The sequence below is a fragment of the Brachyhypopomus gauderio genome, unplaced genomic scaffold (genome assembly GCF_052324685.1).
Source record: "Brachyhypopomus gauderio isolate BG-103 unplaced genomic scaffold, BGAUD_0.2 sc57, whole genome shotgun sequence".
Lineage (NCBI taxonomy): Eukaryota > Metazoa > Chordata > Actinopteri > Gymnotiformes > Hypopomidae > Brachyhypopomus > Brachyhypopomus gauderio.
The window spans coordinates 1,467,935-1,490,082 of NW_027506880.1; the positions used below are offsets into that span (position 1 = coordinate 1,467,935).

The following is a 22,148-nucleotide window of genomic DNA, read 5'->3' on the forward strand; positions in this document are numbered from 1 at the left end:
TGGGCCCCTGATGACGCCTGTAAAGTTTGGGCTTGATGTGACTAATGGTTTCTGAGAAACAAATTTCCCCATGTTATAGCGCCCCCTATTGGACAATCGTGGCCAGCTTTGACCTGTGACCTCTGAGTCATGTGCCCTAACAACTGATAAATTTTCATAAAGATAGGTCAAAGCATTGCTGAGATATAGCTGCTGAAGTCAATTTGGCCACGCCTCAGAGCTATTGATTGACATGTGACAACCAGACTGTATACCAATGTCACAGTTTTGTTGATGTTCCTTGATAATGAGATTCTTGTGAATATTTTGACACCAAGATTGTGGTGATCAGATGAAAAACCAGGGACTAGTATAAAAAAGTAGGTTTTGCATATTATGCAAATTAGCAAAAAATCTAAGTAGGCGGAGCTTAATGGTTCTTGAGGCTTTTTTGTTTGTCTGGAGCCAAGGAATGCACCTGAAGTGGAATTTTGTTTCTACGACCTACGGGGTGGGAGATATGGACCAAAACGCAAAATGCTGCGCTATAGCGCCACCATCAGGCCAATGTGGGTCTCTGTACTTTAGCACGGTCCCGCAAACAGACTACACCAGTCTGCCAAGTTTGGTCTCCCTGGGCCTTACGGTTTAGGCTGCAGTATGCGTTTTATGCGGAGAAAAATAATAATAATAACAAGCGGCGATTGGCGGGTTCACACAAAAAAAGGCACAAAAGCCCAAAGGGTCTTTTAGACCAAGAAGTGATATGAAGCTACTTCAGTCTAAAAAATGGACAGATAAAGTAATTTGCAAAAAATTATTCAACTGGGGCAATAAAGGCCCAAAAGATCAAAACAAAATGTCATGGCAAAATGATTCAGATCATAGAAGTTAATCAAATGCTGTGATTAGCTTTGTATGTGTGTGTTTGTGTGTTTTTTCATGTATGCAGTAAGGGCTTCTTGAGGCTTTTTTGGTTGGCTTGAGCAAAGGAATACAGCTGAAGTAGAATTTTGTTTCTAGGCCATACAGTGTGGAAGATATTAAACAAAATGATTCAGACCATACAACTAAATCAAATGCTGAGATTAGGTTAAAAGCACTGACACACTGACCCAGGGGCCTAGTCAAATAAATATACCTTTGGCTGAATTTGTCAGAAGTTGTGAACATAGCAGCAGGAGAGCTCTTGTTAATGCCCCACATGTAAACACCACTCTTTAACCCTTTTCATTTAGCTGACAAAATCTGTCACATGTGAATCTCAAACAAACCAAAGAGTGATGGCTTACTATACAATAAAATAACACAAATATTCTTATCTTGGCCTGTTCATGATGTTCTCATCCCTACTCTGACATGTTCTCACTGTTGTGCCCATAGTAGGGAGGCCACTAGGAATGTGTATCTAACAAGACTTTGATGATAAGTAAAGCATGCAGTTATTTAGAGGTTGTGTGTGAAATGTGAATTACATGTGTCTGTCCTCTCTTATGTCATTTCAGGATGTATAGAGGGCATGTGTTGAGAGTGTGGATGGAAAAATGAAGCTAAATATCAGTTAGTGTGTTGGAAATGGCTAGAGAAATGTATATATGAAGCATATAGGAAGTCCTATGTGAGGGTGTGTGGAAAAAAGAGGCTAAATATCTGTATATTAGTCACTGGGTAATTGGTAGTAATGGCTAGAATTAGTGTGTATGTGAAACCTATAGGCCAGAGAGGCCTTTGTTTTTGTGAGTGCATGTGAAGGAGAGAGAGGGGGAGGGAGAGCCCAAGGGTTGTAAAGTGTTAGAAGCATAGGGGAGTGGAGGAGGGGGGCAGCGTGTGTGAGAACGTGCGTGTCTTAGCAGCTGTCTATGCCTCCCTGCACTGGTCAGTATGGAAAATGAAAATATTCACTGTAGAGCTGTTTGTGGACGGATTTGGCTCAAACTTGGCACACAGCACCACAATGGTCATTTGAATGTGGCTGTCAATTTTCATAACAATCAGACATACTATGGCATAGTTATTGAACTGTGAATTTGATGTGTTACGATGGTAGCATTGTGATGCATATGAAAAATATTAATTTGTGAAAACCTTAGGATTTTCTTGCTAATCTTAGCATTTCAGAGTCTGCTGAGTATTACAAGGTGTGATTTAAAGGTAATGGAGTTAAAATGCTAGGACTAGTATGAAAATGACAAGTTATATATATTTGATAATAGTGAAAAAGTGGTACATTTTTGCAAAACACATGTAATTAGAAAGTTGCTAGGAATTCTGCATACAATCATATGAGTGCAAGCATTTCTTGATAAGTGAAAATATGTAGGAGAAATTCTGGATTTTCTAGTATAGCGCCACCTAGTGGTGCAATTCCCTTCTAACATGAGTATGTCTTAGAGGGTGTGTACATGAACATACCATGTCAGTTTCATGTGTATGAACCTATGGTAAGTCTGTCAAATGGCCAATTAATTCAAATAAAAATTAATTAGCTCATGGCGGCCATGTTTTTTGAGTGATGATGTCATCCATGTGTGCCTTGATACCACTTGGGCCCCTAATGATGCGAGTAAAGTTTTGGCTTGATGTGACTAATGGTTTCTGAGATACAGTTTTTCCCATGTTATAGCGCCCCCTATTGGACAATCATGGCCAGCTTTGACCTGTGACCTTTGAATCATGTGCTCTAACAACTGATAAATTTCCATGAAGACTGGTCAAAGCATTGCTGAGATATAGCTGCTGAAGTCAATTTGGCCACGCCTCAGAGCTATTGATTGACATGTGACAACCAGACTGTATACCCATGTCACAGTTTTGTTGATATTCATTGATAATGAGATTCTTGTGAATATTTTGACACCAAGATTGTGGTGATCAGATGAAAAACCAGGGACTAGTATAAAAAAGTAGGTTTTGCATATTATGCAAATTAGCAAAAAATCTAAGTAGGCGGAGCTTAATGGTTCTTGAGGCTTTTTTGTTTGTCTGGAGCCAAGGAATGCACCTGAAGTGGAATTTTGTTTCTAGGACCTTCGGGGTGGGAGATATGAACCCAAACGCAAAATGCTGCGCTATAGCGCCACCATCAGGCCAATTTGGGTGTCTGTACTTTAGCACGGTCCCGCAAACAGACTACACCAGTCTGCCAAGTTTGGTCTCCCTGGGCCTTACGGTCTAGGCTGCAGTATGCGTTTTATCCGGAGAAAAATAATAATAAGAACAAGCGGCAATTGGCGGGTTCACACACGAATAGGCCTCTTGGCCTCAATAGGCAGAGGCCCAAAAGGTCCTTTAGACCCCAAAATGTGAAAAGAAGCTGTTTGAGTGGAAAAAATGCACAAATAAATCAATGTGCAAAAAAAGGTTCAATTGGGGCACTAAAGGCCCAAAAGGATCAAAATAATGTGTATTGGCAAAATTATTCAGATCACAGAACTAAATCACATGCTGAGATCAGCTTTGTGTGTGTTTGTGTGGTGTTTCATGTGAGAAATAGTTTTCAGTCAGTTCCGGTGTTTGGCCACTAGATGGAGCCCAAGTACTATCATACTGATATCTCATTAATCTCAGTAATGCAATGACATTTTGGTGAATTAAAAGGTTCATTTCTGGTCAGGCAGTGCACTTTTTGTTATGAGATGTAATTGCAATGTTATAGACCTCATTGATCTGAATCATACAAGCCCCATTACTTGTCTGTATTCTGCATAACAAGATTGCTGCGTGAGTTTTTATGATTTCTCAGGTTTTTGGGTACTGTAGCGCCTCCGACAGGCCAATTTGAACCAAACTTGGCATACTTCACAGGGACCTCAGTGTATAAAAGCCTTTCAAATTGGGAGTTGATCACTTACATGGTTTATGAGTTATAGCAATAAAGGTCATTTATGGCATGGCCAGAAGGATATAATGGAAAAATTGACCAATCAGACAAATAAAAATGCAACATTTTTTCCATATGTAGTTAACTACAGTGTCTACAGATTATGCCTATGCCATTTTTGCCATCATTGGATCAAATTCCTAGGACTAGTTCTTAAAGAGCTATTTTCAAACAATTGATGAATGTGACAAAAGTATGCATTTTTTAATAGGACTTGTAATTGCAAAGTTGTCAGGTCTACTGCAAGGTATAAAAAGAAACAAGTTGCATGTTCCTAAGTGAAAACTTGGAGGAGTTATGCATGATTTTCACAAATAGCGCCACCTAGTGGCCAAATGTTTTAAAACTGCACAGCATGACACATAGTCCTGAGATATGCACAGTGGTGAGGTTTCATGTTGATTGGCCAATGGTAAGTCTGTCAAATGGCCAATTAATTCAAATAAAAATTAATTGGCTCATGGCGGCCATGTTTTTTGAGTGATGATGTCATCATTGTGTGTCTTGATATCACTTGTGCCCCTGATGATGCCTGTAAAGTTTTGGCTTGATGTGACAAATGGTTTCTGAGAAACAGTTTTTCCCATGTTATAGCGCCCCCTATTGGACAATCGTGGCCAGCTTTGACCTATGACCTCGGAGTCATGTGCCCTAACAACTGTTAAAATTTTATGAAGATCCGTCAAAGCGTTGCTGAGATATAGCTGTTTAAGCAAATTTGGCCACGCCCCAGAGCTATTGATTGACATGTCACAACGACACTGTATGCAAATGTCACAATTTTTTCCAGGAATATTGATAATGAGATTCTTCTGAACATTTTGATACCAAACTTGTGGTGATCGGATGAAAAACCAGGGACTAGTATAAAAAAGTAGGTTTTGCATATTATGCAAATTAGCAAAAAATCTAAGTAGGCGGAGCTTAATGGTTCTTGAGGCTTTTTTGTTTGGCTTGAACCAAGGAATCCATCAGAAGTGGAATTTTGTTTCTAGGCCCTACGGTTTGGGAGATATGGACCAAAACGCAAAATGGTGCGCTATAGCGCCACCATCAGGCCAATGTGGGTCTCTGTACTTTAGCACGGTCTCGCAAAGAGACTACACCATTCTGCCAAGTTTGGTGTCTCTGGGCCTTACGGTCTAGGCTGCAGTATGCGTTTTATGCGGAGAAAAATAATAATAATAATAAGAAGAAAATATAGCCGCAAGCGGCAATTGGCGGGTTCACACACGAATAGGCCTCTTGGCCTCAATAGGCAAAGGCAAAGGTCCTTTAGACCCTAAATGTGAAAAAGAAGCTGTTTGAGTGGAAAAAATGCACAAATAAATCAATGTGCAAAAAAAGGTTCAATTGGGGCACTAAAGGGCTAAAAGGATCAAAATAATGTGCATTGGCAAAATAATTCAGATCACAGAACTAAATCACATGCTGAGATCAGCTTTGTGTGTGTTTGTGTGGTATTTCATGTGAGCAATAGTTTTCAGTCAGAATATGGCCACTAGATGGAGGCCAAGTACTACCATACTGATATCTCATTAATGTCAGTAATGAAATAGGATATTTTGGTGAATTAAAAGGTTCGTTTCTGGTCAGGCTGTGTACTTTATGTAAAAAAAAAAGATTCAGTTGAGGCACTAAAGGCCGAAAAGGATCAAAATAATGTGTATTGGCAAAATGATTCAGATCACAGAACTAAATCACATGCTGAGATCAGCTTTGTGTGTGTTTGTGTGGTGTTTCATGTGAGCAATAGTTTTCAGTCAGTTTCGGTGTTTGGCCACTAGATGGAGCCCAAGTACTATCATACTGATATCTCATTAATATCAGTAATGCAATGACATTTTGGTGAATTAAAAGGTTCATTTCTGGTCAGGCAGTGCACTTTTTGTTATAAGATGCAATTGCAATGTTATAGAACTTATTGATCTGGATCATACAAGACCAATTACTTGTCTGTATTCTGCATAACAAGATTGCAGCATGAGTTTTTATGTTTTCTTAGGTTTTTGGGTACTGTAGCGCCCCCGACAGGCCAATTTGAACCAAACTTGGCATACCTCACAAGGACTTCAGGATATAAAAGCCTTTCAAATTGGGAGTTGATTGCATACATGGTTTATGAGTTATAGCAATATAGGTCATATATGGCATGGCCACAATGATATAATGGGAACATGGACCAATCAGATAAATAAAAATCCAACATTTTTTTAATCAGTTTTTACCTACAGAGTCTACTGATTATGCTCATAGCAATTTTTCCATAATTGGATCAAATTCCTATGACTAGTTTGTAAATAGCTATTTTCAAACAATAGATGAATGTGACAAAAGTATGCATTTTTTTTTAGGACTTGCAATTGCAAAGTTGTCAGGTCTACGGCAAGGAATAAAAAGAAGCAAGTTGCATGTTCCTAAGTGAAAATTTGGAGGAGTTATGCATGATTTTCACAAATAGCGCCACCTTGTGGCCAAATGTTTTAAAACTGCACAGCATGACACATAGTCCTGAGATATGCACAGTGGTAAGGTTTCATGTTGTTTGGCCAATGGTAAGTCTGTCAAATGGCCAATTAATTCAAATAAAAATTAATTGGCTCATGGCGGCCATGTTTTTTGAGTGATGATGTCATCATTGTGTGTCTTGATATCACTTGGGCCCCTGATGATGCCTGTAAAGTTTTGGCTTGATGTGACTAATGGTTTCTGAGATACAGTTTTTCCCATGTTATAGCGCCCCCTAGTGGACAATCGTGGCCAGCTTTGACCTATAACCTCGGAGTCATGTGCCCTAACAACTGTTAAAATTTTATGAAGATCCATCAAAGTGTTGCTGAGATATGGCTGTTTAAGTAAATTTGGCCACGCCTTGGAGCTATTGATTGACATGTGACAACCAGACTGTATGCAAATCTCAAAATGTTTTTAAGCAACTTTGATAATGAGATTCTCCTGAATATTTTGACACCAAGGTTGTGGTGATCCGATGAAAAACCAGGGACTAGTACAAAAAAGTAGGTTTTGCATATTATGCAAATTAGCAAAAAATCTAAGTAGGCGGAGCTTAATAGTTCAAATTTATTTTTTATTTGCCTTGACCCAAGGAATCCAACAGAAGTGGAATTTTGTTTCTAGGCCCTACGTTGTGGGAGATATGGACCAAAACGCAAAATGCTGCGCTATAGCGCCACCATCAGGCCAATGTGGGTCCCTGTCTCTATTTCTCTCATTGCACACCTGCTGCACCTTGTTGCCAAGTTTGGTCTTTCTGGGCCTTACTGTCTAGGCTGCAGTATGCGTTTTACAGGGGGAAAAATAATAATAAGAAAAACTTCAGCAATTACAATAGGTTTCCCACACTGTGTGTGTGAACCCTAATAACAAGCGGCAATTGGCGGGTTCACACACGAATAGGCCACTTGGCTTCAATAGGCAATAGACCCAATAGGTCCTTTAGACCCAAAAGAAGCTGTTTGAGTGGAAAAAATGCACAAATAAATCAATGTGCAAAAAAATTTTCAATTGGGGCACTAAAGGCCCAAAAGGATCAAAATAATGTGTATTGGCAAAATGATTCAAATCACAGAACTAAATCACATGCTGAGATCAGCTTTGTGTGTGTGTTTGTGTGGTGTTTCACGTGAGCAATAGTTTTCAGTCCGTTCTGATGTTTGGCCACTAGATGGAGCCCAAGTACCACCATACTGATATCTCATTAATCTCAGTAATGCAATAAGACATTTTGGTGAATTAAAAGGTTCATTTCTGGTCAGGCAGTGCACTTTTTGTTATAAGATGCAATTGCAATGTTATAGAACTTATTGATCTGGATCATACAAGACCAATTACTTGTCTGTATTCTGCATAACAAGATTGCAGCATGAGTTTTTATGTTTTCTTAGGTTTTTGGGTACTGTAGCGCCCCCGACAGGCCAATTTGAACCAAACTTGGCATACCTCACAAGGACTTCAGGATATAAAAGCCTTTCAAATTGGGAGTTGATTGCATACATGGTTTATGAGTTATAGCAATATAGGTCATATATGGCATGGCCACAATGATATAATGGGAAAATGGACCAATCAGATAAATAAAAATCCAACATTTTTTTAATCAGTTTTTACCTACAGAGTCTACTGATTATGCTCATAGCAATTTTTCCATAATTGGATCAAATTCCTATGACTAGTTTGTAAATAGCTATTTTCAAACAATAGATGAATGTGACAAAAGTATGCATTTTTTAATAGGACTTGTAATTGCAAAGTTGTCAGGTCTACTGCAAGGAATAAAAAGAAACAAGTTGCATGTTCCTAAGTGAAAATTTGGAGGAGTTATGCATGATTTTCACAAATAGCGCCACCTAGTGGCCAAATGTTTTAAAACTGCACAGCATGACACATAGTCCTGGGATATGCACAGTGGTGAGGTTTCATGTTGTTTGGCCAATGGTAAGTCTGTCAAATGGCCAATTAATTCAAATAAAAATTAATTGGCTCATGGCGGCCATGTTTTTTGAGTGATGATGTCATCATTGCGTGTCTTGATATCACTTGGGCCCCTGATGATGCCTGTAAAGTTTTGGCTTGATGTGACTAATGGTTTCTGAGATACAGTTTTTCCCATGTTATAGCGCCCCCTATTGGACAATCGTGGCCAGCTTTGACGTATGACCTCGTAGTCATGTGCCCTAACAACGGTTAAAATTTTATGAAGATCGGTCAAAGCGTTGCTGAGATATGGCTGTTTAAGTAAATTTGGCCACGCCTCGGAGCTATTGATTGACATGTGACAGCCAGACTATATGCAAATCTCAAAATGTTTTTAAGCAACTTTGATAATGAGATTCTCCTGAATATTTTGACACCAAGGTTGTGGTGATCCGATAAAAAACCAGGGACTAGTATAAAAAAGTAGGTTTTGCATATTATGCAAATTAGCAAAAAATCTAAGTAGGCGGAGCTTAATGGTTCTTGAGGCTTTTTTGTTTGGCTTGAGCCAAGGAATCCATCAGAAGTGGAATTTTGTTTCTAGGCCCTACGGTTTGGGAGATATGGACCAAAACGCAAAATGGTGCGCTATAGCGCCACCATCAGGCCAATGTGGGTCTCTGTGCTTTAGCACGGTCTCGCAAAGAGACTACACCATTCTGCCAAGTTTGGTGTCTCTGGGCCTTACGGTCTAGGCTGCAGTATGCGTTTTATGCGGAGAAAAATAATAATAATAATAATAATAAGAAAGAAAAAACCCGACAATTACAATAGGTTTCCCACACTACGTGTGTGAACCCTAAAAAGAAAAATTCGAGCAATTACAATAGGTTTCCCACACTACGTGTGTGAACCCTAATAAGAAGAAAAAACCCGACAATTACAATAGGTTTCCCACACTACGTGTGTGAACCCTAAAAACCCGACAATTACAATAGGTTTCCCACACTACGTGTGTGAACCCTAATAAGAAGAAAGAAAAAACCCGACAATTACAATAGGTTTCCCACACTACGTGTGTGAACCCTAAAAATGCTGACGCGTGGTTTTTGTCTGATCTTGTCTAATGGAATTCGGAAGAATTTTTTGTTAGCGTGGCATTCCACATAAGATGTGCAAGGAACTAATTAGCAGCTAATTATTTGTGATAATTAACACAAAATTGAACATCTCTTTTGGAAATCCTTTAAATATATCTTTATCACAAATTCTCTTTTAATGGCAGCACACTTAGTTATACATAGGCTATGAATGATCAAATTATATTTGTATAGTGTTTGGCTGTAATAGTAACGACATATTCGAAGGATGCTGGAGGCATTTTAGGAGTATAATCTGAGTATCAAGAGGCAGCACTGTATGTAAATCAAGACCAATGGTGGGGGTTCTGGAGCTTTGTGCTCGTGGTCTGTAGATACATTTATGAGGAATGTTTGACACTGACAAAATTATTTAGTGCACATGGTTTACGCATGAGGTCAGTGGAGACTCAGGAAGTTGACCATCAACCTTTGGGACTGAGATCTCTGCACAGTGATGTTCTAATATGGGCGTTCATTTCTTAAATAAGCATAAAGTACATTAATAAACTGCTTTTATGATGTGCTTCTCATCACATTATGTAAGGCCAATCAAATGTGAAAAGGCCACAAGAAATACCCGAGAAATTGTTGGAACCCCGTGGTCATACATGACATTTCAAAGCACTTTCCCAGGCAGAATTTATGTTTATTCTGGGAAGAGAGGGTGATCAGAGGTGCCATTTGCAAGCACCATGTTTGATCTGTATTTGGAAATTGGCTTTATGGTGTGAAACGTGTCAACCCACAATACCAATGGGGTCACCAGGCCTCCAGTATGTGATGGTGATTGAGATTCCGCTGCTGTGGTTAATTGGGGAACGTTTGTGCTGCAGCAATGGCCGTCTGTGTCAGTGCGGTATGCCACGGGACCACCATGCCTCAGCATCCCTGTGCGACTACTTCAGCTCCGCCATCGTCAGTCACTGGGACAGCACACAGCACTCTGCCGAGGTCCCCACCGACGCGTTCGGAGAGGTGGAGTTCGCCGGGGCAAGCAAGAGACAAAGCCACGTGAGTCGCTCCACCAACACCAAGTTCTGCCAAAGTCAACATATTTTGTAGCTTTTAAATGCAAAATGTGAAGAACTAATCAGCATGCTTGAAACGTTACCGTCTGCTGCTTATACTCCTTTCCTTTTTCTCCAACAGTTCTTGCGTCTCTCCTCAAATACGCCGCCTGCAATCGTCTATTCCATCCTGACTGAGCGTTGGGGCTTGCCCACGCCAAACCTTGTGTTGTTGGTAGAGGGTGGAGTAGGCAGGTCAAAGGTCAAGAACTGGGTGCGGGAAGTCCTGAGACAGGGATTGGTCAAAGCTGCCCATAGCACAGGTACAAACACAAAGGGGTTGGGTGGGGGGGGGGGGGGGGGCACTATGATTCTAGGGACATCTGGTGGCATTTTGTAAAATCAGTGCTGCTCCTTTTTGCTTCTATCATTCACTAGGTAACAAAACCCAGCAAAGCAGAAAAAAACTTTTGGTCTGCATGTCAGTCAGCTGCTTAAAGCAGGTGCCGCTTGGCAACACTGACTGCTGAAAAACCAGATTCCCTGTAAGCAACAAAGAACGTAACAAAGAATGGTTTATGGGATGGTAAAACTAAGTTACGCTACTTTGGATGAAATAAAATGGTTTTGGGGAGGTCAAAAAGATCATGCTTGAAAATGTAAAGCTGTGATCATTTGTTTATGTAATTCAAATTTCATACACAAGAAAGTCTACATTTAATGTCAGATCAGCTGGTTAGCATAATAACTGATATATAACTGACATAAGTGGAAAAGGATACTTTCATCATTGTAGGAAGGCATGTTCTGTTTTTGATTTAAGGCATTTCATATTCTTTCTTCATACAATTGTATAAATTGTAGACAACACTACAGCTCTGAGTGCTTCTGAGTTTGTTTAGAGTTTCTTTTCAGAGCTTGTTTAGAGTTTCTTATCAGAGTTTGCCATCTCTGGCCTTGAGGAACAATGGGCTGACAACAGGTTTTGAAAGTTCGGGTTTAAATTTAGCCTTCTCGGATTTTGGTGGAGAATGTAAGAGATGAGTGGATAAGTGTGTAGTTAGGGATGAAGTGTTGTATAGTAGAGGCCCATGCAGGTTACTGAAAAGCAGGTTTGTGAAGTTTTAAATCATGTGGCTGTTGACTCAAAGGGCAGTTATCTCACAACTCCATCTCACTTATCTGAACTTTTGGAAATAGGAGTGTTGAGAGTTTCTAGGCAGGTGGTGTAAATCTCTCAGATGAGTTCATGTCCTGTTTATCCATGGCTCATCAGAATGGGCTGAAATATTTTGCACTGAACAAGAAATGACTGCATGATGCTTCATTTTGTTGAGCTTGTTGTACTGAACATGTCCTCAGCACAAAGGTCAGCCATGTGAAATGTGATTTACAGTTTTTAATAACATTTAATAACAGTTTAATTTCAATCTGAAATCAACTTTAATAAACTTTCCTATGTTAGAGTTGAAAACCAAAGTTGAGAAACAACATATTTGTATTGCCCTTACACTTCCCTTTGTTTGTTATTATTGATTATGTCTATTCCACCCAATCTTGCTCACGCACACACATACACACAGGAGCATGGATCGTGGCAGGTGGTCTCCGGGAAGGTGTTGGCAGGTGTCTGGGGGAGGCGGTGAGGGACCACTTCACTGCTGCACCTCCCGACTCTCTGGCTAAAGTCGTGACCATTGGCATCGCTCCGTGGGGTCTGGTGACCCACCGGGACCAGCTGATAAACCCTGAGGTGAAGCTGCATCCTGTTTGTGAATACACCCTCACATGTACGTCACAACATGTACAGCACACGCGTGGTCCAAAAAGACAGACATTCAAAAGTCTGTGTGAATGGGCTAAAAATATATTGGAACATGTGTCTAAACATATTTTATATTCTGCAATAAGAAAAGATTATTTGTTTAAAATTAGTATTTTATAATGAATATTTGTCAATAGAGTTCTACATAGGGAAAAAACATTTTTATGTGCCTTTTCACTTGTGCCTAAACAAAGAGAACACACACACATTCTCTCTCTCTCTCTCTCTCTCTCTCTCTCTCTCCCTCTCTCTCTTTGCTCTCTTTTAATGTCCTCCTCTTTTTAACAGGGTAGTTTTCCTGCTGTTTACTATATTTCGAACACGTCACGGGACTCCTTCTGTCTGGATAACAACTACCAGGCATTTCTCCTGGTGGATAATGGGACTGTAGGCCGTACAGGTGGCGAGGCTAGTTTCAGGGCAAACCTGGAGAACTACATTTCCCACCAGCGCACAGGAAAAAAGGGTAAGTCAGTGGTTAAAAAAATGTCTAAAGTATAAATCGAAACAAAGCAGTATAACAACTAAAGATACAGTGAAATTAAAATGATTAGCCAAGCAAAAAAAAAAGGAAATTTTGAACACCCTGGTCTGAAAACCCTGAGTGACGCTCTGTTTTTACTAGGTAGTGGAAGCATGGATATCCCTGTTCTCTGCATGCTGGTGTCAGGAGAGTCTTACATGCTTGAGGTACACTTTTAAAAATATATTTATATATATAAATCATGACTATCAAGCAACATGTACACACACACACACACACACACACACACACATATATATATATAATATATATATATATATATATATATATATATATATATATATATATATATATATATATATATAATGTTTGCAATAAAAAAAAGGTTTTCAAATACAAAACCAATACAAAACAAAACCTTTAACAATTACAACAGCTTCCACAGATGCCAAACAAATTGTAACCAAATATGTTCAGGTCTGGAGTTCCATCTGTGAATCATGTGACCACAATTCTTTCCCAATTTGCTTACAGAAGACAGATTTGCAATTGCTGAGCAGTTTGTTCTCTGTAACAGCAGGTGGCACTCTAGGTGCACATAGGAAACTGTTGACTTGCTTATTGGGTAATGCTAATGATTGATTAGGCTACACTAGCAACTTCACCCATTGACTAAGCCAGTTTTACTCCAACTTGAAATGGGTAGGATAGTGTGGGGATATTAGTAAGCAAAGAAATACTAAATACTATAAGAAATACTATAGTATATATATATATATATATATATATATATATATATATATATATATATATATATATATATATATATATATATATATATATATATATATATATAAGCAAAGAAATACTATACTTTAAAGCTCTAAACAACTGAAATGACACGCCATGTCTTTTGGCACACAGTGCCATCTGTTGTTGTAGAGGTCAAGTTACTCAGCATGTTTATGAAAAAGTTGATTAGGCAGTCTGTAAATCTTACAAAATAAATGCCAAAAGCCACATATGGAGTGATATCACTCCCAGTGCATAGCGTAGTTATTTACAATTTGTTTGCCTGTGAAATGAGATGAAAGCTTCATTTCTTTCCCACTTTCTTTGCATTTCTAAAATATGCACATTTGTAAATCAAAAGGTATCGAAAAACAGTCCTGTATGTTTGATGTACATGGTCCATATTTGTAAAAGAATAACACTGCAACACTCTGCAGATCACAGAATATTTGTAAATAATTATTTATAATCATTCTTTTTGTTTGGTCTTGCTCTGAATGTTGACCTTTCAGACTGGCTTCATTTTGGCAGCTTTTTTGTTTTTTCCTCTGTCTCAGAGACTAGACTTGTCCTTGAAGAACTCCATTCCTTGGTTGGTCTTGGCAGGGTCAGGAGGGTTGGCAGACCTGCTGACTGACATTCTGGAGAATGTACAAGCATCAGGGTCAGAGGACGAAGGGAACGTGATGAACAAAACGGACCTCAGATCGAGACTGGCAGAGAAAGTGATGAAACACTTCCCTTCTGAACCAGACATCGACAAGCTGGTAGAAAAGGTGATGGCCAAGCAAGGGAGAGAGAATCATGGGATGGAACAAGAAATACTATGGACAAAGCTGAATATACTGTATAAATACGATAATTTAGACATGTCTAGAATATGTCCATAATCTATGGAAAAAAACAAAATGTTTAAAGCATCACAACGATGTTCCACTAGGGCCACATCACTGCACTTCTGTGCTGATATGTTACATCCTAGAAATGTGTGCCCAAATTGGGTCTATATATTTCTGGCCTAATTGTAGTATTAATTACAGTTCACAATATTTGGAACTTTATTTGTTAAATCTTTATATACAGTGAAGCTTTAATTTTGTAAATCTTGGGAGAGTTTATAAGCAAATGTTCTTTTATTCCAGCAGAGCCATGTGGCTCATACTTGTATTCTCTTGACTGATTTTATTAGACTCTGAGTATTTACAAGAGGAGAGGACTGGTTTCCATCTACCACTGGGAGCAGGAGGGCCCTGATGACTTTGATACTGTGCTGCTGAAGGCTCTAGTCAGGTGTAAGCTTGCCCAATTAAAAGGCATAGCATCAATAATCCTATTCCCATTTTTAATGTTCAGTGGATGCACAGTGGTGTAAAAGGTGTGCGTATGTTTCTGTGCTAGCGAGCAAGCAGAGGTTGTCAGGCAATGCCAGCCCCAGCACTGAGGAACTGAAGTTGGCTCTCACATGGAACAGAGTGGACATTGCCAGGACTGATCTCTTTACAGAAGACGTCCAGTGGAAGGTAGGAATGACGGGAAATTGAGTTTCAGGCTTTGTTCATGTGTTTGTCATGCATACATGGTTGACCCTGTGTTGAGTACAGAATGATGACTTGGAGGACTTCATGACTGATGCTCTGGTGAATGATAAACCTCAATTTGTGCAACTCTTTGCTGAAAATGGCCTGAATATTCTGGACTACCTGACTTATGGTCGGCTGGAGAGGCTCTACTGGTGTATTTCAGACAGCTGCGTGGCCTACACTGTGCTACTGCGTCACTTGAGCGACCGCCAGGGTATGCCCAATACTGGGATCCTCCGTGCCTCTACTGACGCACTAAACCCCTCCTCCAGTCTAATCAAAGAGTTTACCCTTTATGAGGTGAGTATGAGCACTAAAGGGGGTTGGCTTGGAGGTCTAAAGTGGTTGAGAACTGTACATGTTATCAGTGATCAATGTTGGTGAAATCAGTAAACTTAGTAATTTAGAGTGAGCTTGTTTGAACCTAGGTGTCTCAACTCCTGGAGGACCTGCTGGGGGATGTGTGTGAGCGGTTCTTTCATGGAATCCTGGGTCTGCATGGTATGACCTCTACAAGGAAAATGGTGAAGGTACTGCTGTCATATTTGCCAAAAGACATAACAAAATACACTGCTCAAAAAAAATAAAAGGAACACTTAAGCAACACAATGTAACTCCAAGTCACACACTTTTTTGAGCAATATATTGTACCCCAAAAGCTAAAAACAAATGAGACCTTGTAGAGGTCATTGTCCAATATGGAGCACACCATCAGACCCCTATTAGCTTCCAATTACTGCCTATTAGGTTTCAGATTTGAGGGAGAGTCTTCCCTTTGGATTCATTGGTTAATTAAATGAGTTAATTATCTTGTTAGTATGGAAGGTTAATTTTGGTTAATTTTGCTTTGGTCATCATTGTTTCTTCAGAGGTTGACTAGGGTGTTGAAGGAAGAGATAGGCTATCGAAATAAAAAGTGCCCTCACCCATGGGCCGCTCTGTTCATCTGGGCTGTGCTGCAGAACCGCAGAGAGATGGCCATCTACTTCTGGGAAATGGTAATGCAAATGAACACTACTGATTGGAGCGCCATAGCACCTGTGTTTGGCATCAACCAAGGGATTTCATGAGAAAAGACTGATCATATACATTTATTTAAATCTGTGTCTTTCTCAGACAACTGAATCAGTGCTCAGTGCCCTTACTGGCTGTAAGCTGCTGAGGGAACTCTCCAAACTGGAGAGAGAAACCGAGACCAAACAGTCCATGAAGGAACTGGCCAAGACATTTGAGAAGCTGGCCCATGGTAAGTAGTGTCCATGGCTCTGTGTGAATGTGCCTTTGATTGTGACTGGACATTGCATGTGGTGTTCTCGGGGGACATTTGCAGGCCTTCCTCAGATGCCACCTTCGTAGCTTTGTAGCTGAGCCAAATCTTCTGTTCACCACAGACATGCTCAGCAAGTGTTACCAGAGCAGCGAGAGTCGCTCGTTCGTGCTCCTGAAGAAGAAGTCGGTCATGTGGGGAGGGGCCACATGTCTGAAGATGGCCATGGAGGCCGATGCCCGACACTTCTTCAGCCATGATGGAGTCCAGGTTGGTCCCAACTTGAACATGTGGGTGGAGTTGTACAGCAGCTCCCTGCATAGAAATTTACTCCTGTACACTGTACACCAGGATGACTGGTTCTCTTTCCCCACTCACACACCAGACAAACCTGATCCATACCCACCCCAGCATAGCTACTAGTGGTAAGGCAAGGCAAATTTATTTGTATATTACCTTTCTTACCCTTTCATACACACTGGCAATTCAAGAAAAGAAAGATGCTTATTATGACCCGAGATTTATCGCCTTTGGAAGGTCTTTGCCGATCATGCCAGTCTCAGGGAAGAATGGAGTGTAATTCGTAAAATGTGCGCCAACGCAAAACCAATAAATCTAAAAAAGGAAATAATAACCAGCAGTCAACTGGTACAAAGACACATATAGACATATATAGACAAAATATATACAAACAGCCTTCAGGTGGCAAAGTCTTTAATGAGCCACACTCACCTGAGGGACGAACACAACCCCATTCATTTAGGATTCTGTCATTCAGATACTCAGCACATTCTCAGCATTACTGTTCAAAAGACTGTTTGAGAATGTTTCTGCATCTAACTATGTTTGTGTGTGTGTGTGTGTGTGTGTGTGTGTGTGTGTGTGTGTGTGTGTGTGTGTGTGTGTGTGTGTGTGTGTGCATGTGCGTGTGTGTGTGTGTGTGTGTGTGTGTGTGTGTGTGTGTGTGTGTGTGTGTGCGTGCGTGTGTGTGTCAGAGCCTGCTGTCTCAGATTTGGTGGGGTGACATGGACAGGAGCACGGAGGTGTGGAAGCTCATCCTCACTTTCTTCGTCCCTCCACTGTGCTACACCAGTCTCATTTCCTTTAGGTCAGCAGAGCTTCACGCCTCTGTCCTCACATTACTCAACGTTCCCAACACTTTTCCCCAACTCTGAACTCAGCAGCATCAAATTACACAAGTGCTGACAGTATAAAGGGAATGTATAACCCAGGGGTGCACAACATGCGGGCCATTTGCGGCCCGCCGGCGCCTCCGTTGCGGCCTGCCAGTTGATAAAAAATTTGGCCCACCTTCTGGCTTCGTGCCTGAATTTGAACAATGAACCAACAGTGTTGTTTTTGGGCTACTTTTGAGTGGGGCTACCGCGAGAGTTACAAGTCAACACCAAGAAACGATCGCGATATAATACTTAATTTGTCTCCATTTTACATTATACCACCCCCCACGTCAATAAAATATTATCGCTACCCCATGGTGGCCCATTGAGCAGCTTTAACTTTATTTGTGGCCCGGCTCCTCCTTCAAGTTGTGCATCCCTGGTATAACCTAAATGTATAAATGGTAAATTGGCTACCAGGAAATGAACGTCAGTGGGAGTGTCTTAACCTAATGGCCTTCATTACCTTTCAAATGCTGTAGCGCTTCTGGGTAGTATTTGGGCACTTTTATTTTTACACATAATCCTGTCTTGTTTATGTTTCTCTCCCTTGTTTATGTTTCTCTCCCTTGTAATGAGTGTCTCTGTTTTTTTCTGTTTGTCAACGTGCCATCCTGCGTTGTCTGTCAGAGAGGTGGAGGAGACGGAGGAGAGGAATTCTGATGAGGTCCCACAGGGGAAGGACATTGAATGGCTCTATGCAGAAACCGTGTTCTCATTCAGAGACCTGAAGCGCATGTAATGACCAGCAATCACACATGGGCTTATAGACCAGGGACGTGTGGGTGAGCTTGCAGTATAGGATTCCCCTGCACTCTCTTATCTTTCTCTGTTTTTCTAGGCAGGAAAAATCAGGGGACTTGAGCCCCATCAGACCTACAACAAAAGGTGTGTCCATATCAAACGCTCACCTTTTCATGTTTTGCCTTTCATGCATGCTTTAATGAATCTTAGCTATTGTGACTTTGTTTCGGTTGTGTTCTCTCTCTCACCTCAGGCCGTCTAGACTGGCAGTCCTCTACAAAGAGGCCATTTTTGGTGTCACGCTGGAGGCAGTTCTGGTACGCCCCCGTCACCGCTTTTCTGGGAAATGTGCTCATGTACTTCCTGTTCCTGCTCCTCTTCGCCTATGTCTTGCTGTTGGACTTCAAGCCACCACCCCCCACAGGCCCCGCCCCCCCTGAGCTGTTCCTGTACTTCTGGGTGTTTACCATCGCATGTGAGGAGGTTCGAGAGGTGGGTGCACATGTCAAATGTTTTCAATTACTTCATCATGGAATGAATATGAGTGAAATTAACTCATGTACATGTCATATACAGAATACACATAGTCACCAGAACAAACACAGAGAGAAAAAGGTGGCATTGACCTTTAAGAGGTCAAGATCTCCTAAATGTAACAAGCTTTAAGCTCATCCATGTCACTGGCCTCTCAGGTTTTCTCTGTAGAAGCTTGGGGTATGATGGAGGAAAGGAAAGATGACTGTTTCTCCATCTCCTGTACAGACGTTACTTATTGGAAGCAAGACTTTCCGAAAGAGGATCCGGCTGTATACTCAGGATGTGTGGCACAAATTTGATGTCATCGCCATTACCCTCTTTCTCATCGGTGTGAGCTGCAGGTCTGACCAGTTGATTCAAACGTTCTTCCATCTTACATCCACACACTAGGAATGTCATAACACACACTCTGTTCTGTTTAGCTTACAATTTTGTATTTATTGTGCAATTATTGTCAATGTCTAACAATACAATACATGTTTAAGTGACCAACAGTAGATTGTTACCCTTTTGTACCCAGAGCCAGTGAGTTTTGTTTATTCACTCATTGTCTTGCTGTGTGTTTTGTCTCAGGATGTTCAGGATAACTTTTACATTAGGGCGTGCCGCCCTGTGTCTGGACTATATGGTTTTTACACTTAGACTTATCCACATCTTCGCCATTCACAAGCAGCTCGGGCCCAAAATTATTATTGTGGGCAAAATGGTAAGATATGTACAAAATAATTCAGGGTTGTTTTGGTTTTTTTTCCAGCAGATGGCAATGTAGCGTTGACCTAGTCTCATGTTAATGGAAAGCATTTTCCAGCGTAGTCATGTTATCCTGGTAAAAATAAAAAATCTATTTTGCCTTGGTCCACACTTGAGTGAGTTTGGCTCTTCCTCTAGTACTACGCCATTTGTGCACTAGGGCACACATCAGTGTTAATACTATCAGCTTCATTACTACTGTAGTTTCTCCTTTGATTTTATACTTGTAATGGCTTCCTCTGGTGTTTATCATCAGCTGTGTATTAGAATGATTTGTCAAACTACAAAATGGCTGGAGAAATGGCTTCTAGCCTGCATAATGTTACACTGAACCTGTAGAGCAAATTGAATCCATAGGAGATTCATGCTCAGTTATTATAGTCATACAAGACCCTGTTAAAGCATAATTTCTCAGGTTATCAGATATTTGCATTACAACCACCCTCTTGCTTTCCAGATGAAAGATGTGTTCTTCTTCCTGTTTTTCCTGGGGGTGTGGATGATGGCCTATGGAGTAACCAATCAGGCTCTGATCTACACTTACGACTCCAGTGCTGATAGGATTCTGCGTCGGGTGCTCTACCGGCCGTATCTGCATATATTTGGACAGATTCCAGTGGAGGAAATAGACTGTACGTTCCTATTCCACAGTTATTCCAGGCACCCATTGCATTGGAGCCATGACTTGCCGTCTGTGCTTATTTCAACCCCTGCATGTGTGTTTTAGCGTCTTATGATTGGGATGCTGAGTGCACAGACAATGCCACACTTGTTGATGAAGGTATGGAGCCATGCAGGAATCCCCATCATAACTGGCTGGTGGTCATTTTACTGGTTGTCTACCTCCTAGTCACCAACATCCTACTCATGAACCTACTCATTGCCATGTTTAGGTAATCCCTCCATCCATCTCTCCATTTATCCCTCCATCCAGCCAGACAACTGATGTTCTATTGATTTATATCCACATATGTTTCTCCTCTATGGATGCATCATCTTTCTCTTCTGCCCTCACCTTCTGTCCAGCTACACATTCACCAAAGTACAGGAGCGGAGCGACACATACTGGAAGTTCCAGCGCTTCAACGTGATCGCGGAGTACCACTCTCGGCCGTGCCTAGCGCCTCCCTTTATCATCATCTCCCACATCCACCTCATCATCAAGAGAAACATTCGCAAGATCCCTTCAGAGAAGATTCACCACTTTGGTAAGCCTTTAAGATCCCTTCAGAGAATATCCACCAGTTTGGTAAACATTCAAGATCCCTTCAGAGAAGATCCACCAATTTGGTAAATCATCAAAATCCTTTCAGAAACCATCCACAGGTTTGGTAAACCATTGCAATCTGCATTCCAATTCGTGCCAAAGGTGTTTAGTGGGGTTGACATCAGTACCCATGTCAGGGTTCATGTGCAACCACCAGTGATCCTCCACACCAGAGATCCTGCACACCAACCCTTCCACACCATGGCTGTATGGACCTTGCTTTGTGCCCGGAGTCACAGACATGCTGGATCAGGAACTGGCCTTTCTTAAACCTTTGCAGCAAAGTTGAAAGCATGTAATTGTTTAAAATATCTTTGTATGCTGGAACATTAATATTGCCCTACACTGGAACTAAGGTGCCCAGCCCAGACCATGGAAACCAGCCCCAGGTAGCATTACTCTTCCTTCACCAAACATTACTGTTGGCACTGTGTGTTCCAGTGTGGCAGTGTGCTTCACACCACCCAGCTAATGCTTTGCACCATGCGTAGTGATCTGAGACATGCCCAAGATCTGCTTAGCCACTCGAAGCTCCAATGTCCAATGTCATCTCATTTGCTTGCTGATTTTCAGTTGGTGGCAACAATACTTTTGTATTCTCCTTTGGATCCCTTAGCATATGTCACAGTAATGATGTGTTTGCTTCTTGTTGGTTAGCTATAGAACTGAAGGAAAAGATTAACAACAGGCTCTTGACATGGGAGAGCATTCAGAAAGAGAATTTCTTGTCTGCTGAGGCCAAGAAGCAAAGAGGGAGTGATGGTGAGAGGCTGAAACGCATGTCCATCAAGTGAGTATCCCACCCCCTCTTCACTATATATTAACTAATTTCAACTGAGAATTTAAAATATAAGTTCAAGAAAGATGAGGGTACATGCCATTTAGCTTAAAGACTGAATATCATTTCACACTGTCCAAGAGTTTTTAGAATATTCGTTGTCACACACTTTGTCAGCGGGTAGATCTTTGTAGATCAGTGACTGGTTTCTGAAGAAGAGACTGCAGACCACGGTCAAAGTGAAAAGGGGATTTTCTGCCAAATGGACCCCCTTATATTTTTTTATGAAGGACATCCGCATCATCCCATCTTCAGCTACACAATGAATGATGGCCAACTGTCATTGGGGAAGGGACTTTCCTCTTATAAGCAGAGCTGGAGCCTCTGTTCGAGGTCTTATTGGCCAAGCTCCATCAGTCATGCTTTATTGTCACAACTTGACGTTAATGACTAGTCGGCCAGGGCGGTTCACTATACATTTTGCTTTGCCATTTTTGGTTGTTT

The 22,148-nt window shown here is 41.0% G+C and overlaps 1 protein-coding gene across 1 annotated transcript in view; it reads left to right on the forward strand.

Moving 5' to 3' along the window:
* LOC143488885 (transient receptor potential cation channel subfamily M member 4-like) overlaps window positions 1-22,148 on the forward strand; it is an 80,007-nt gene that overhangs the window by 56,633 nt on the left and 1,226 nt on the right. Inside the window, exons 3-25 of the mRNA XM_076987844.1 lie at window positions 10,269-10,446; window positions 10,585-10,765; window positions 12,026-12,195; window positions 12,556-12,733; window positions 12,893-12,957; window positions 14,101-14,319; window positions 14,733-14,835; window positions 14,942-15,063; window positions 15,145-15,423; window positions 15,552-15,653; window positions 15,993-16,121; window positions 16,240-16,369; window positions 16,515-16,660; window positions 17,386-17,498; window positions 18,199-18,306; window positions 18,410-18,456; window positions 18,566-18,804; window positions 19,075-19,190; window positions 19,423-19,555; window positions 20,057-20,231; window positions 20,327-20,492; window positions 20,626-20,807; window positions 21,524-21,656. Of these exons, the coding sequence (XP_076843959.1) occupies window positions 10,269-10,446; window positions 10,585-10,765; window positions 12,026-12,195; window positions 12,556-12,733; window positions 12,893-12,957; window positions 14,101-14,319; window positions 14,733-14,835; window positions 14,942-15,063; window positions 15,145-15,423; window positions 15,552-15,653; window positions 15,993-16,121; window positions 16,240-16,369; window positions 16,515-16,660; window positions 17,386-17,498; window positions 18,199-18,306; window positions 18,410-18,456; window positions 18,566-18,804; window positions 19,075-19,190; window positions 19,423-19,555; window positions 20,057-20,231; window positions 20,327-20,492; window positions 20,626-20,807; window positions 21,524-21,656 (3,414 nt within the window). The remainder of the gene's footprint in view (window positions 1-10,268; window positions 10,447-10,584; window positions 10,766-12,025; window positions 12,196-12,555; window positions 12,734-12,892; window positions 12,958-14,100; window positions 14,320-14,732; window positions 14,836-14,941; window positions 15,064-15,144; window positions 15,424-15,551; window positions 15,654-15,992; window positions 16,122-16,239; window positions 16,370-16,514; window positions 16,661-17,385; window positions 17,499-18,198; window positions 18,307-18,409; window positions 18,457-18,565; window positions 18,805-19,074; window positions 19,191-19,422; window positions 19,556-20,056; window positions 20,232-20,326; window positions 20,493-20,625; window positions 20,808-21,523; window positions 21,657-22,148) is intronic.